The following is a 14,701-nucleotide window of genomic DNA, read 5'->3' on the forward strand; positions in this document are numbered from 1 at the left end:
ACCATCTTTGCCTTAAAATGATGGGCCTTGTCTAACTTGAGACGATTGTGTCTGTGTCCGGAAACAAATCTGCTGAATTTACCAGAGATTTCAACGACTTCAAAATTCTCAATTTAACTGTCTATACGTTTTGAGATTCGTGCATAAAAACTGTCTATTTTGAGATTTGTGTATAAAAAAATTTAGACTATTAGATTTGAAATTTTAGGGTCTTGAAATCAACAAAGATTTCAGTAACGTTTGTGTCCAAAATTGAATAACCCAACTATTTATTTTATATCTCGAAAAAAAAAAAACAGAAAAATTACAGATTGAAATACGATGTGGCCTGAAGATGAAGATTTAACTAGATTTTTAAATTACCGAAGTCACTCAAACATAAATAGTGATAAATTTTGTAAAATTTTCATTATGAAAATGAGTGTCAATTTTATAGTATCTAATATCTATGACATTTTACTTCAAAGTATATAGAAGATTATATATATATATATATATACAAAAAAAATAAAAAAAAAATAAGAATCAATGTGCATAGGTATGCCCATGTTGTTGATTAAACATATTGTCACATGCTCATAGCCGAAGTTTGAATTTTTTTTTTTTTTTAATGGTTTGCGGCGAATTGCCGCCAACATATATATTAATACTAAAAAAGAGTTATTTACAAATCCAACAAATCAAAAAGATGAAGGTCCAGTTGGATCCTCCTAGAACCTAGGACCTAAAACCTACAATGCAATTCAACTTGCAAAAATAGCTGATAATAGAATGCAAAAAACACTTCTTTGGTCAATAAGAAATCATAAGATTGTAACTACAAATATAAAACACACAACATCATCACAATATCGTCCAAACAACACAACAAATATAAAATACACAACATCTAAATAACACAACCACTAACAAATCATAAGATTGTAACTACAAGGGTCAATAAGAATCTATTTTTTTTTAAACCTTGGCCGCAACTGTTAAGTATAATTTTTCATTAAATAAAAGTAAAATTACATCCATCACCGTAACTTCACAATATCATCACAATATCGTCCAAACAACACAACAAATATAAAACACACAACATCTAAATAACACAACCACTAACAACATAGCAATAACATCTAACGAATTGGCTTCAAATGATCGTCAATCTCCTCTCTCACCTTCTTGCTCTCCGCTGCACCAGCTAACAACACCAAGGTAGAGGCATCTAGATTTTTTTTTTTTAAATAAAGGAAAAAAGAAAAGGGGTTGGTGGCACCTCTGACTAGGATTCTGGTGTAGAGGTTTTAGAGATCGAAAACAAGGTTAGAAGCGGAGGGGCTACACCTCCTCTTCCTCGCTTTTTCTTTTAGATTTAGACTTTAGTGGTGGAAAAGAAGGAAGGAAGACTGGTGGCGGTCAGAGAAGACACTAACGGAGCAAGAAGATCGGAATTAATGCACACTTAAAAACGGAAGAGGGAGCTAACATGCAGCGGATTTATCGTGTTTTCATCTCTGTTTTTTTTTTATATATATTAATGAATTTCACCAAAAGAGATACATACAAAAGAAAAATACAGGAACTAGTACATAAAAAAAAATGAAAGACCAAATAATTAAATTATAATATGTATGATTAAGATTTTAAAGATCAATAGGGGTGCTTAATTAGCCGCTTCCAGAATTGTTGTGAAATCAACCACAGCGATAGGGCATGGATTACATATTCCAGCCTTCCTAATCGAATTTTTTTTTTTTAAGATTTAATTAAAAAAAAATATGTTCATTAAATAAAAAGTTCTGGCCCCAATAAAACTAGAAAGTCATTTGAGTCAGGATATTAAGATAATTTTAAATTCGTTATGTAATTTTTGTTCAGACGATTCTTTCCGTTTGACAAGTAACGAAAGAGTTAATTTACTTATTCCTTCCGGGCAAGTGGAAAGTGGAAATGGGGAATGGAGTAGAAGTACAGTAGTAATTAATTCACTTTCATTTTTTATTTGTTGAAGTTTGGTGTCAAGTCAAAGTTAGTATAAAGAACCAAATTATTTAGATCATTGCAAGTTAATTCTTAGCGAAGTTAATGCTACTTTTTTTTGTTTGGTAGAATAAAATTTAGCAGTCCAATCTTAGCAAATACCACGCTCTGTCGGTCTGGATCTTTTACAAAGGCAAACCGTATTTTTTTTTCACGTTCTTTTACAATTCCATTTAAATAGGGGCCTCCTTTATATTTCAACAAACTGCTATCTCATTCTCAGTCAGAAAATAAAATAAAAAAACAACAGAATAACCATACTGTAATTATATAAAAGAGACTTTTTGCGTGCGTCAGCGATATAACTGAAATGGTCGTGCATCAGTACATTTTGACGTTTCTTTCGTTTTGTAGTTTGGGCTCATTTTTAAAAATTAGTCCTGCAAAGTTCACAAAATTAGCCCGCAAATTATGCGTAGTTTACAAGGCCGCAAACTTGGGCCCAAAGTGTTAATTAAAATGTTGAAATGTTAATGCAAGTTGCAATAGCTCATCTGCTCCAGAGAGAATCGTCAGAACTCAGAAATAGAGCTTGAAGAAATGAAACTTGAAATTGTACTAAAACAAAAGATAAAATAGTTAGTCATGTATTGGCGCCAAACAGGTTTAAAATTTGTTTGTGATTAACTCATAATTCTTTTGGCTTGCTTCATCATTAAATCATTCGAGAAAGGGTATATTAGCTTCTTTTTTTGAGTGAATATAATAGCTTTTTAAATTTGATGAATCTCTACCGGGGGACGAAACCCATCCCAGAAGATAGATCCGATGTTGAATATCTCAAACGACTATTAAATTTATTGGTAAATACCAGAATCTATCAGATCGTATAAACATAAGAGCATACAGAGATTGTATACAAATGCCTACACCTAATCACGTCACAACATACACACAGTGATCGAACGACAGACATAAATCATATGCCAGCCAAACATTCGGGTGGTGGGACAGGATAGCGGGACTTGTCAGAGCAATAATCATACACCATATGATTTGTACGGACCCACCGATACAGCCGGGTTTGTATCGGACCCAATTGCTGGTATGAAGGCATGTCCCACCAGTTACTAGCAGTTGAGCTACAATGACTTAGCCAGCCTGAAGTTGAACACGCCTCTATGTCAAAATCTTTGTAGTAAGCATAGAAAGGAGCCCTCGACCAATCAATCTTCTCCAAGCCGCCACGTGTCGCCCAATCGTCAGCATTCCAAATTGTGGAGTAGATTCCCATTGGTTGTGAGTTGGGGTAGGCTACCCCTTTTACCTCGTTGTTTTTGTAGACCCTAATTGGTACAGCATCAACGAAAAAACTAGAGAGAACAAGTGAAAGAGAAGGAAAGTTTCTATTAGAAAATGATAGTTTAAAAAAAATATACATATATGTATTCTCTTTTCGTCGTAAACAGATTAAATATAACCTTCCATACCCAATAAACAGATTAGATCATAAGGAGTGTTTTCTGGTACAATAATTGATGCTCAGAGCTGGGAGCCTGGGATAAAAGATTCATGCTTTCATGTTGTAAAGTACCAAGAAGGAAAAAAGAAAGGAACAGAGATGATGGTATTTTTTTTTTCTCTACACTTTTGTCAGAATGCTCGTGCAGCAGGGGCCACAATAAGTCAATAAAGCATGCAAATCGATCCAGTTGCAGTAAGCCAGTAACTGGCTAGCTTTAAAGGCACACAACACAACCATCAGTGCAATAGTCAATGGATGGGCGATAATGGGGCTTGATGTGCACTTTGTACTACGCTTTAAATGGACCATTAAGAGGTAATAATAATGGATGTTATTGAAGCCAGACTGAAGCTTACTGTTCGGTAAGGAAAATAAATATAAGTTTTGACAGTACCACCTCCGACTTTTGTAAATTACCATGTCGGTTTTAACTTGTGACTTGTGAGAGCTCTTTTATTTGGTACTTGGGTCATCTTAATGCCGAGTTGGTTGATTTTTGAAGTGAAAAACTTTGAGGTAAAAATAAATATCAAGTCTTGCAACTTAAAATATACAAATAAATTCTCTCAACTATATTTTTGAGCCTACAGCCTCTCACTTGTCGAGTATTGTCTTAGCTACTATATAAAAAATCTATTCATTTGAAGTGAAAAATCATGTTATTTTGGAAGAGAAAGCAAATATATATATATATATTTGCAATTCCTTTTTAAGGTAATAGGAATAAATGTTATAGCCAAAGATTCTTAATTTATAACAAAACAATCATAAAAAATAATGTTTCCAGTTATAATTTAGTCTTATTGAATCCAAGAAGAAAGAGAAACGAATACAGTAAATCAACTGTAAATGGGGTGCACTTTTGATTGTGAAATGTTGGCATATGATTTGTTAGACATTTCATTAATATTTTTTATTAGAGTTTGTACTATTTGGCCTGTTCTGTTGTTATCTATAATGTATAATAACTACAACAGTCAAAATTTATAGTAGCAACCAAGCTACTGTTTGTATTGTACCATTGATGATATTGACCCCATTTGAAGTTCAATAGAAGCATATTTGACATATATATCCATTGGCATATACTATTTAACATCCTGTTAACTTCAAAAAAAAAAACTCTTCTTATGAGTTTATTTGGATATGTTCTCTCCCTTCGTACAAAGTACAGACACAACTTCATTTATGTACTATTGTTGGATTTGAACTTTTTTACTGTTTGCATTGTACCATTAATTGATGATATATTGTCCCCAATTCATGAGTTCAATAGTAGCATATTTGACATATGTCTATTAGCATAAACAATTTAACATCCTTATTTATCTGTTCTTAAGAGTTCATTTGGATGTATTCTCTCCCTTCGTACAAAGTAGAGACATACACAACTTCATTTATGTACTATTGTTGGTTTTGAGCTTCTTTTAGTTTGTTTGGTTCTATCGCCGTAAAAAAGTAAATAGATGTCTTGTGCTTTGGGGCACTATATCGATCAGCAATGAAAGAGAGAGGGTGCATGAAAGGGAGAGTGAGTTTGATGGAAATAGACTTACACAATGTGGTGGTGATTCCAAAGTATGGAATAGGTATGGAAATCAGAGGAGGGGTCAAACCAGAGATTGACTCTCTGTTCTCTGTCGCCTTTGCCATGAGAGAATACATTAGTCTGTACGGTATACGGATGGCCTGATCTGTTTCCCAGGAATTCAAAATCCAGCTCGTCTCTTACTGTATCTGTATCCGAATTCAACTGCATGTACAAACAAACATATTACATATTACAAGGGCACTTCATGCTACATTAAGTATATATATGAGATAAAAGGAGCTTTAAGACCAGTACTATTGCTATACATAGAAAACTTAAATGTACACACAACACAATTAGGGAAATCATGTTTAATTGGAAGATTAAACTATACATTGAAAAAAGTCTCCTGCAAAAAGGTATATGTTTAACATTTAATAAGAAAATGACATTTTCATCAAGCAAAACGTGAAAAAAAAAAATTATTTGTGCCAGCATCAATGAAATAGATTTGTGCCATCATAGATTATAAATTAAATTCACAATATCAGCACTAATATTTGTGACATCATAAATTATTTCAAAAATAATATTTACATATTTCTTATTATAAATGTTATTATGAAATAGATGCGAACTTGGGTTTTCTTAGTTTTGTTTACCAGTGATAACGGAAGGATTACTTTGTTACAAATTAAGAAATTTAAGGACCAAAATAGTTAACGAGCGACACTCTAAGGATCAAAATGTTACTTTTAAAACTTTAAGGATTAAAATATAAAATAAGCAATACTTTAAAACTAAATGATATTTGAAAATTTTGAGAAGTAAAATAATAAATGTGTGATTGTATTGAAACTCGTAATTTACTCCATTTATAATGCAGAAATGAAATTAAGAATCTTTCTTTCAAACTTTCAATCACGTGCCTCCAGTAGTAGTTTGTCCTTTATATTAGACAGTCTGCAGCTTTTTGGGACAAAATATTCCAAAATTTACTGTAAAGCTAATCTTTTTCTTTTTTTAATTCATTATTTCCTTCTTATTCTTTTTTTTATAAAAGCGTACATTGTCTTTTTTTCACAATTACTTTTCTTGTAGTACATCCGTTTGTCATATACTACACAGTACACACCTTTCGGGAAAAAAATCATATCTGTTTCCCAATTGGATATACAGAATTATTTTAATTGATGAGCTCAATACTCATTAGCAACCTTATAAATATTTGATTGCTCGTCAGTTAATAAAAAAATATAGGGATAGGTTATGACAAAATTTTATTCTTCATTTCAAAGTTCAAATAAAAAGCTCGCTACTGGCTAATATTTGGGTTGTTATTTAATTACCTTGTTTTATGTCATTTGTGCACAAATATAATAAGATGCTTTACCCAAACAGATGAGCTTATTAGATGTACTAATTTGAGGAATTGGTGTATACATACGTAAAATGCAGTAACAGTGCCAGCAGAATCTCCTGCAATCAGCTTGATTTTCATGCTTACTCGTCCGAACATAAATTTGTTTTTCGAAGCAAACCCACAACCTGTATAAATTTCATGTAATATATATCAGGATGTTATGTAGACAGATTGTTGTCATTTCAGTTCAAAATTAACAAATATTTGGATGTTATGTAGACAGATTTGGCAAACAATATTGTGAAAGAAAGTGGAATGGTACATTATTGATTTTTTTAGAAAATAAGAAATTGATTATATAAAAAGATGAAATCTTTGTGGCAACACAATGGATAAAAATGCATTTTTGTGCAAACCTGAGGATCGGTCAAGTAAGAGCTGTAAAGAGCTGCCATTGTTAAGCTCTTGGACGTGGGACCCAGCCCAAGTAACACTAAAATCTCTTGCAAAGTATGCTGGTTTTGCCATTGAGAGAGAAAGCATCTCGCAGAGGTAAAGTAGGGAGACAGAAAACAAGAGATGCAGTCTACTAGTGGCCATTTCCGCTTGATTGGTCATTATTTAGATTCTACGAGGAGAGAGAGAGAGAGAGAGAGTGTGTGTCAGTGTGTGAGAGTGGCGTGAGAAAATTGTTGAAATGTTTGGCTACTTAAATAGGTGGAGCAGGGGATTTCAATGTGGATGTTTTAAATTGCAGTTTGGCTTCCGAATTTAAATTATTGTTTGATGTGGAGAGTTCAGATGTCTTATCTTCAGTGTTGTAATAATAAATGTCTTAAAATTTATATATTAAAATAAACAGTTAGATGTAATTTATATTTTTTTTCTACACGTATATAAAAAAATTATTTTTTTATATGAATTAATAATTAATTAGTTGAGAATCAACATCCAGAATTTATCTATATTAATATATTTTTACAAATTCTCCATACTGATAAAAACAAAATTTATGTGTGCATAAATAAATAAAGACATTTAATTCAACTCTTTTCTTGTGTGAAATACAAGATGTTTAATTAGTCATTGATCAGTGGTCACATGTATCACTCAACAACGCATTGTGGCTTGTGTTGTGTCATGCTGTATTTTGTTTTGTAATTAAATCAGTTTGAGTTTCATGTGGTGTCATTTTTGCCACAAAATAATCGCGATAGGAAATAATACATAAATCACGGTATGTGACCAGAACGTGTATCGTATTGTACAGTAATGTGTCCGATCACGATGTATCGTGACTTTTATACTTCTGTATTCATAGTTAGGCTTCGCTGTTTATTTGATTTTATTCATAAGAAACACCGTGGATATTTTATATGGTAAATTAAATTATCTTATTCTCGTTGTTGCGTAAATTACTAAATATAAATATTATAGACAAAAAGATAATCAAATGATATATATTTGTTCATTAAGGATAATTCAAATGACAAATGTCTTCATTGTACGTTTATATTATAAATTATTATTAACAAACAAAAGTAAATTTAAATAAAAAAATATTTTAGTTTTATCTAGATGAGCTCAAGAAAATTATAAATAATAACTATATATAGAGTAGAATTAGGGTGTTCTTAAGTTCATCAAGTCCTTTTATGAACTTAACACTAAGATTTATTGAATTGGTTTTAAATGACAAATTTAAACTGTTCAATCTCATCTACCTTATAGGTGATGCGTCTACATGTGAAATTTGAAAATTTTGAGTTAATCTTGTATACGTCAAGTGGTAAAAAAAAACATTAATCGCATTAAAATTAATTTATAAATCTTCTAATTTTGACCAATTGATTTTGTACTTAATTAATTTGAAAGATTAAAATTTTTACATATAGATACATCGCTCGTAAGGTAGATGGGTTTTAAGTTTTAACAATTAAGATTCGTCGTTTGAAGTCAATATGATTTTCAACAGTTCAGATTAAAGTCAATATAATAAGTTTTAGAGTAAAGTTTACAAAGAGAGCTTAAAAAATTTAATAACACCCCAGATCTACTCACTATGGTCATGTTTGGTTGTAGAGTAAAGTTAAACTAGATTAAATTTCTTACTCCAAGCTAAACCGGAGTAAGTTAATCATGTTTGGTGGAGTAAGCTAAATTACCTCTCTAGGTGGTGTAAGTTACTCCGGTTTAGCTCAAATCTTACTCCATCTTAAACCGCCTATGTTACTCCTCGTTTGACTCCTTAAGCGTGGAGTAAAGAGTTTACTCCACCTCTTGCTCCACAACCAAACATGACCTATATACATAAAGTGATATGAAAAGTTGCTGGTCATTGATTTTTTATATGCTCCCGATATCCATCAAACTTACACTAGAATGCAACAATAATGAGGAAATATTATAAATCATCATCAAATATTTTTTTTTCATTTATTTTTTTATTAAGAAAAAAATAGTACATAATAATAGTGATATTCTACTCTTCTCTGATTTAATATAACATGATTTTATATTTTGTAATCAGTTCAGATATTACAAACGTGCTTTAAATTGACATACTCAGCGTACAAATTTCATATTGAAAAATATGAACCGTTCACCTTACTGTCCATCTCACTATCCATATATATATCAATGGACATCTTCAATTAATTAATAACTCACTAAATATTAATCATAATTAATTATATGTTAAGCAAAATTAGTTTTCAACCCCATCCCTCTTCTCTTAGAGCAAAGATTTGATCTTGCCTCTTTTTAACTGTTACTCCTCTTTTCTCGAACTAGCAATAGCTTATTTTTCTTATAACTATTAGTTGGTTGTAACCTAATAATGAGAATGTATTTTATCTAAATTAATTTATGAATTTAGTTGTAGCTTAATTTTTTTTCTTCTGATCGACTTTTTACTAATTGTTAATATGATGTTATCATCGATTAATACTTTGAAACAGTATTGTAAAAAAAATGTCCGTTTAGGTCAATTAATCGACCGATTAGTCGTTGGCGGTAATCAAGTTGTCATGGATTTTCCCGATTAATCGATCGATTGTCTCATATTATCTCCAAATATTTTTAATTAATTACTTGACGGTACTATATATATCTGATAACTGCATATCGTTATTTACAACACTGCTTTGAAGAATCATATACTAATATACTTGTGAAATTATTCTAATAATATAATTATTTTACTAAAGATTAGACAGCTGCTGAATTGGTTGTGTAGTATACTAGTATGTATTGTATTGTATTGTATTTATCAAACGACCTCTGAGATGTTATTCGGATTCAAAGTAATCGAATGCATATATTACCAATCTAGATCCGAGACAGAAGGCCCAAAAATTTGTGCGGCCATGCGGATCTCAAGTTCTGAATGCCAGCTAATGATGGGTCCTAGGCAGTTATTTGAGCAAACAGTCTTTCATTGACTTAATCATCACTTCGTACAGAGCTCTCCTGTTTCAAGAAAATAAATCTGGATTTTCAGTGGAAATTGCTGAATGCATACATGTGGGGTGAGCCACTGCAACAATTATGATGAAGACCTTTTTCTAATTGCCCTTCTTGTCCTCATTGTCAATTTGTATGAGGTTGTGTTACTCCGATACTTTATATACCCGTATTGATACGTATTTTATTGCCGTATCGTATTGTATCTCCCGATAATCAAATAATGTTGAAAATTGCCGTATACGATATTCGTATCCAGAGATGGAACTAGAAAATTTAGTTAGGGTACTGATATTTAAATGACATAAATATTAATTTGTAGTTAGTGTGATTTGAACCAAAAACCTTGATGAGTATTTTTGATATACGGAATTGTGTTTGGATTATACTCTTTTTGCCTTTAAATTTATTATCCACCCAAAGAAAGGTTTGTTGCAAGCGCACAACCAATCAATGTAGTACTTAGGGTGTCGAACCACAGAGAGTATGGTAAATACTTAGCTTAAACTTTAACAATTAATTTCAGACAATAAAAGAAAATAAAGTGCAAATAAAGTAAATTGGGGGGGGGGGGGGGGGGGGGGGGGTTGTTCTAATGATCCTAGACTTGGTTCAATACCCAGAAGAAAGGAGTTTTAAACAATAAATGAAAGTAAAATAAAGAAAAGAAAGGTTGGGTTGTTTTCAAGTTTAGGAGATTTAGGGGTATTCGGTCTACAATTCCTTGATAATTCTATCTATTCAGTATTGTTTAAATTCTTGTATGATTTGATGAGGTTTCTAACCTAATATGTCATTAAGGGTCACTTTCGTGAATTAATAACGTGTCTAAGTAATTCGGACTTCACAGTTACGTCCTTCACCCTAGCTACCTAGACCATAAGCTCTTGTTAGTCTCTCATCTCCTCGAATATTGGTACTTCACAATTACGTCATTCATACCAATATCCGATTCAATTTGAGATGTCCTAATTAGGGTTTGATTTCACAGTTACGCCCTTCACCAAGTCCCTAACCCTAATTTCGGTAGTTTCGGCTTAGATTACAAATTGGTTAGATCCTAATTCAAACCTAGGGTATTTGCGTTCATAATTTGGTACTCTCATCTCGTCCTACTACTATGGTTCTTTCGAATCTAAGGCGAGACTACATTGATTTCAAATATCAACTATATAGTTAACACAAATGATAAATCACAAAAATTAACAATCAAATCCCATAAAACAATCATAATAAAAATAAATATCCGAATTAAATAGAATTAAATAAGTTCATGCATTGACTTAAACCTCTAGAGAGAGATATACTCCCTCTTGGAGAGATCCATTAAAAAAATTGGCAATAATAAGAAGAAGAAATAGAATAAAGAAATGGTTACACCCTTTATCAAATTAAAAACCTCAATCTTGCCAAAATCTTGGAAAGATCTTCTCCTTCTCCTTCCTAGAAAAGCTTCTGGAACTCCGGAAATTGCTGCAAATTTATAGCTGTATTTTATGGAAATAGACATGCACCAAGGGTGAGAGAGAGATGAGAGTTGTCTTGAATGGGAATGAACCCCCTCTTTTATAGCCAAAGATCATGTCCAATTAAGAGGCTAGAAAAAGTTAGGTTAGTGGGTGCTATCTTTGGATTGTTTCCCAAATTGCCTTGTCCACATTTGGCAACACGTCCTTGGTGCACCAGAAATAGAAAAACTGTCAAACCGTGTAATTATGGCTGTCTATGGCTCCAGTGCATCCGCACTGGTGGTGAGTGCGGATGGATGACCCACACTGGCTCCAACTTTCCTTATTTAACTATCTGAATTTATGCGTAAATAACCTGAGTGCGTCCCCACTAGATATGAGTGCGGATGGATCACCCGCACTGTGAATTTTCTGTGTTGTTCCGAAGTTTTTGAAATCGGCTAAGTATTGAGTGCGGATGGATGACCCGCACTGGCTGATGAATGCGGACGCATTACGCTCGGACTTTTTCTTCTGAGGCGCTGCGATGCTGGAAATTTGGCTAAGTGCTGAGTGCGTCCGCACTGAGGAGTATTTTCTTCTGTTTTCAGGAGTCTTTTCCTGCATTTTAAAGTCAAACAACAGCACTAACTTGATTCTAGATGTATTCTATTCACTTTATATTCAAAATACATAATATTTTGTGTTATTTTATGATAAAAACTAGATCGAATGGGTATATAATTTATGCTTATCAAACATCCAAACACTAACATAAAGTCTTATCCACTAGACTACAAACACATATCTTATATCTAGCATCTTTTGAGGGGAATTATAATATATAAAAACTTAAGAAAATAAAAATTCAATTAAATTTCAATCTACATGATTATAAATTTCAAATTATGGAGTGATTTAGCACTCTTGAGTTAAGTGTAAATCCGCTCCTATCCGTACCTGTATCCATGCAACATAGGTACGAGGTCTCCGTCTGTGTCTCCTTCCAATGTATCACCTCAGGTGCGTCTATATTTCGCCACAGAAAATCTGTATCTAGACAATAAATGGAATGATTATGGAACCCTCATATCCATGGACCCCACGGTGTTTTATATTTACAACGTATGACTCCGACATTTTTATTTTTACCCATTAAAAAATTATTTTAATAATAATAACCAAAGTTTAGTAATAATTTTAAAAATATCCCATCCGTGAAATTTTTCCACGGGTTAGAATTATAATTCCAATTTTTTTTTTATAAAACAGAAATTTGTTTTTATTTTTTTATTTTTTTGTATTGAAATATTAGAAATGTTGGATATATTTCTTTGAAAATAGATGGAATACAATATAATTTGATTTATTAGAAAGACTGTAACAAATAACCTGGATCAATATTTTTCAAGCTGGATTTTTCGCGGCTGTAAGAAAAATTAATATATTTCTTTATGTGTTATTGGAAAAAAATAAAAATGCTTAGATTCTGAGTTATTGATCCCAGTTCAAAAGTCACTTCTATGTAATCTAGAAAATATTGTGATCCTTCTAGGACATTTAATTTATGAAAAGTTGTATCTATTTTTGAAAAAAAACAAAAACTTTAAGTTATTTAATAATTATTATTCAAAAAGAATTCTCAAAATAGATACAACTTTTTATAAATTAAATGTCCTAGAAGGATCACAATATTTTCTAGATTACATAGAAGTGACTTTTGAACCGAGATCAATAACTCAGAATCTAAGCATTTTTATTTTTTTCCAATAAAACATAAAGAAATATATTAATTTTTTTTACAGCCGCGAAAAATCCGGCCTGAAAAATATTGATCCGGGTTATTTGTTACAGTCTTTCTAATAAATCAAATTATATTGTATTCCATCTATTTCAAAGAAATATATCCAACATTTCTAATATTTCAATACAAAAAAATAAAAAATAAAAAATAAAAACAAATTTCTGTTTTATAAAAAAAAAATTGGAATTATAATTCTAACCCGTGGAAAAATTTCACGGGTGGGGTATTTTTAAAATTATTACTAAACTTTGGTTATTATTATTAAAATAATTTTTTAATGGGGTAAAAATAAAAATGTCGGCGTATGACTTGACTTGATTTATGAAACAAAACATGTTATGAACTTACGAAATAAAAATAAATAAATACGGGGGAATGGGGGATGGTCATTGAAATCTCTTGTTCCCATGACATACAATACAATACAATACAATACAATACAATACACAGGCGAATACAATACAATAGGCAGATTAATTGCATCGATTGATGCAGGATGATATCTACGGAGCAACTTATCCCTCCTTTAAGCCTCCTGATTAGGCATTGTTTTTGTAGTGTTTTAATTTGAGCTGCAATCATGTACTGATGTATCTCCCAAGTCGCAAGGGTTATCATTATGCTTGCTTTCTTTAATTAATGTTTTGTACCGTCTCAAATTCTCAAACCTTTGGGCTGATACTGAGTTTGTAACTTTGTATAATTGTATGACTATTTATTTTTTAAATTCAAGCATACGCGCAAGTATTGAGCCGATCAATAAAAAGTAACCGCAACTTAAAAGCATGCCTTTGTTTTAAACTTTTAATAAAAGGAGCTTTCATGAATGCAGGAGTACGAAGAAATATCAAAATAGTAAGTTGTTCTTTTTATATAAATCGAAAATTCATTCAAGTTGGGAATTTTAAATTATAGACGCATATTTAGATTATAATAATGCCTTTATACAAATAAAGTGGTCCATTTGACCCTTATTAAAGTTCCTGAAAAACATAATTCTATCCTAAATTTCTTCTTCTTGTTTCTGTATTAAATATTAATACTAGTTCTTTGTGAACTCAACTCTCAAACTTATCACATTGACTTCAAATAACGAATCCGAACTATTTAAATCCATCTATCTTACAAGTTATAGGTCTATATGTAAAAATTTTGAACTCTAAAATTAATTTAGTATAGAATCAAGCGGTCAAAATTATAAATTTTATAAAGTAATCTTAATGCATTCATTTTTTTAATGATTTTTGACCGCTTGACTTTATACTAAATTAATTCTAAATTTTAATTTTTTTTTCATATAGACGCATCACTCATAAGGTAGACGGGTTTCAATAATTCAAATTCGTCATTTAAAATTAATCCAATAAATTTTAGAGTTGAGTTCACAAACAAAACTTAGTGAACTTAGAAACACCCTAGTTCTACTCTTAATGCTTCCATAGATCCATTTGACAATATTCGTGCATCTCATCTGGCCCTTCTGTCAAAAGGACTTACCATATTGGGCTCACGTAACTAATTATTCAGCCCGTTATTAGGCTAGAGGCCCCCCATATCAGATCGGGAAGTCGCAAGAAGTAACAAAGGGACTCAGCTC

The 14,701-nt window shown here is 31.6% G+C and overlaps 1 protein-coding gene across 1 annotated transcript; it reads right to left on the reverse strand.

The window, feature by feature from the left end:
* Positions 1-2,799: 2,799 nt before the first annotated feature.
* LOC144564963 (putative xyloglucan endotransglucosylase/hydrolase protein 7) lies at positions 2,800-7,047 on the reverse strand. The gene is made up of 4 exons (XM_078314571.1): positions 6,804-7,047; positions 6,472-6,572; positions 5,050-5,246; positions 2,800-3,341 (listed from the first exon to the last, which is right to left on the reverse strand). The coding sequence occupies exons 1-4, from the start codon at positions 7,003-7,005 to the stop codon at positions 2,948-2,950; spliced, it is 894 nt and encodes a 297-aa protein (XP_078170697.1). The 5' UTR covers positions 7,006-7,047; the 3' UTR covers positions 2,800-2,947.
* Positions 7,048-14,701: the final 7,654 nt, after the last annotated feature.

The sequence above is a fragment of the Carex rostrata genome, chromosome 14 (assembly GCF_964058835.1).
Source record: "Carex rostrata chromosome 14, lpCarRost1.2, whole genome shotgun sequence".
NCBI lineage: Eukaryota > Viridiplantae > Streptophyta > Magnoliopsida > Poales > Cyperaceae > Carex > Carex rostrata.

Excerpts from the sequence above, each read along its gene's own strand:
- LOC144564963 (XM_078314571.1), bottom strand. The coding sequence starts at position 7,005 with ATGACCAATCAAGCGGAAATGGCCACTAGTAGACTGCATCTCTTGTTT. Across the intron at positions 6,573-6,803 it reads CTTACTTGACCGATCCTCAG|GTTGTGGGTTTGCTTCGAAA; the intron begins GTTTGCACAAAA and ends AAATTTATACAG. Across the intron at positions 3,342-5,049 it reads TGGAATCACCACCACATTGT|TTTTTTCGTTGATGCTGTAC; the intron begins GTAAGTCTATTT and ends TGTTCTCTCTAG.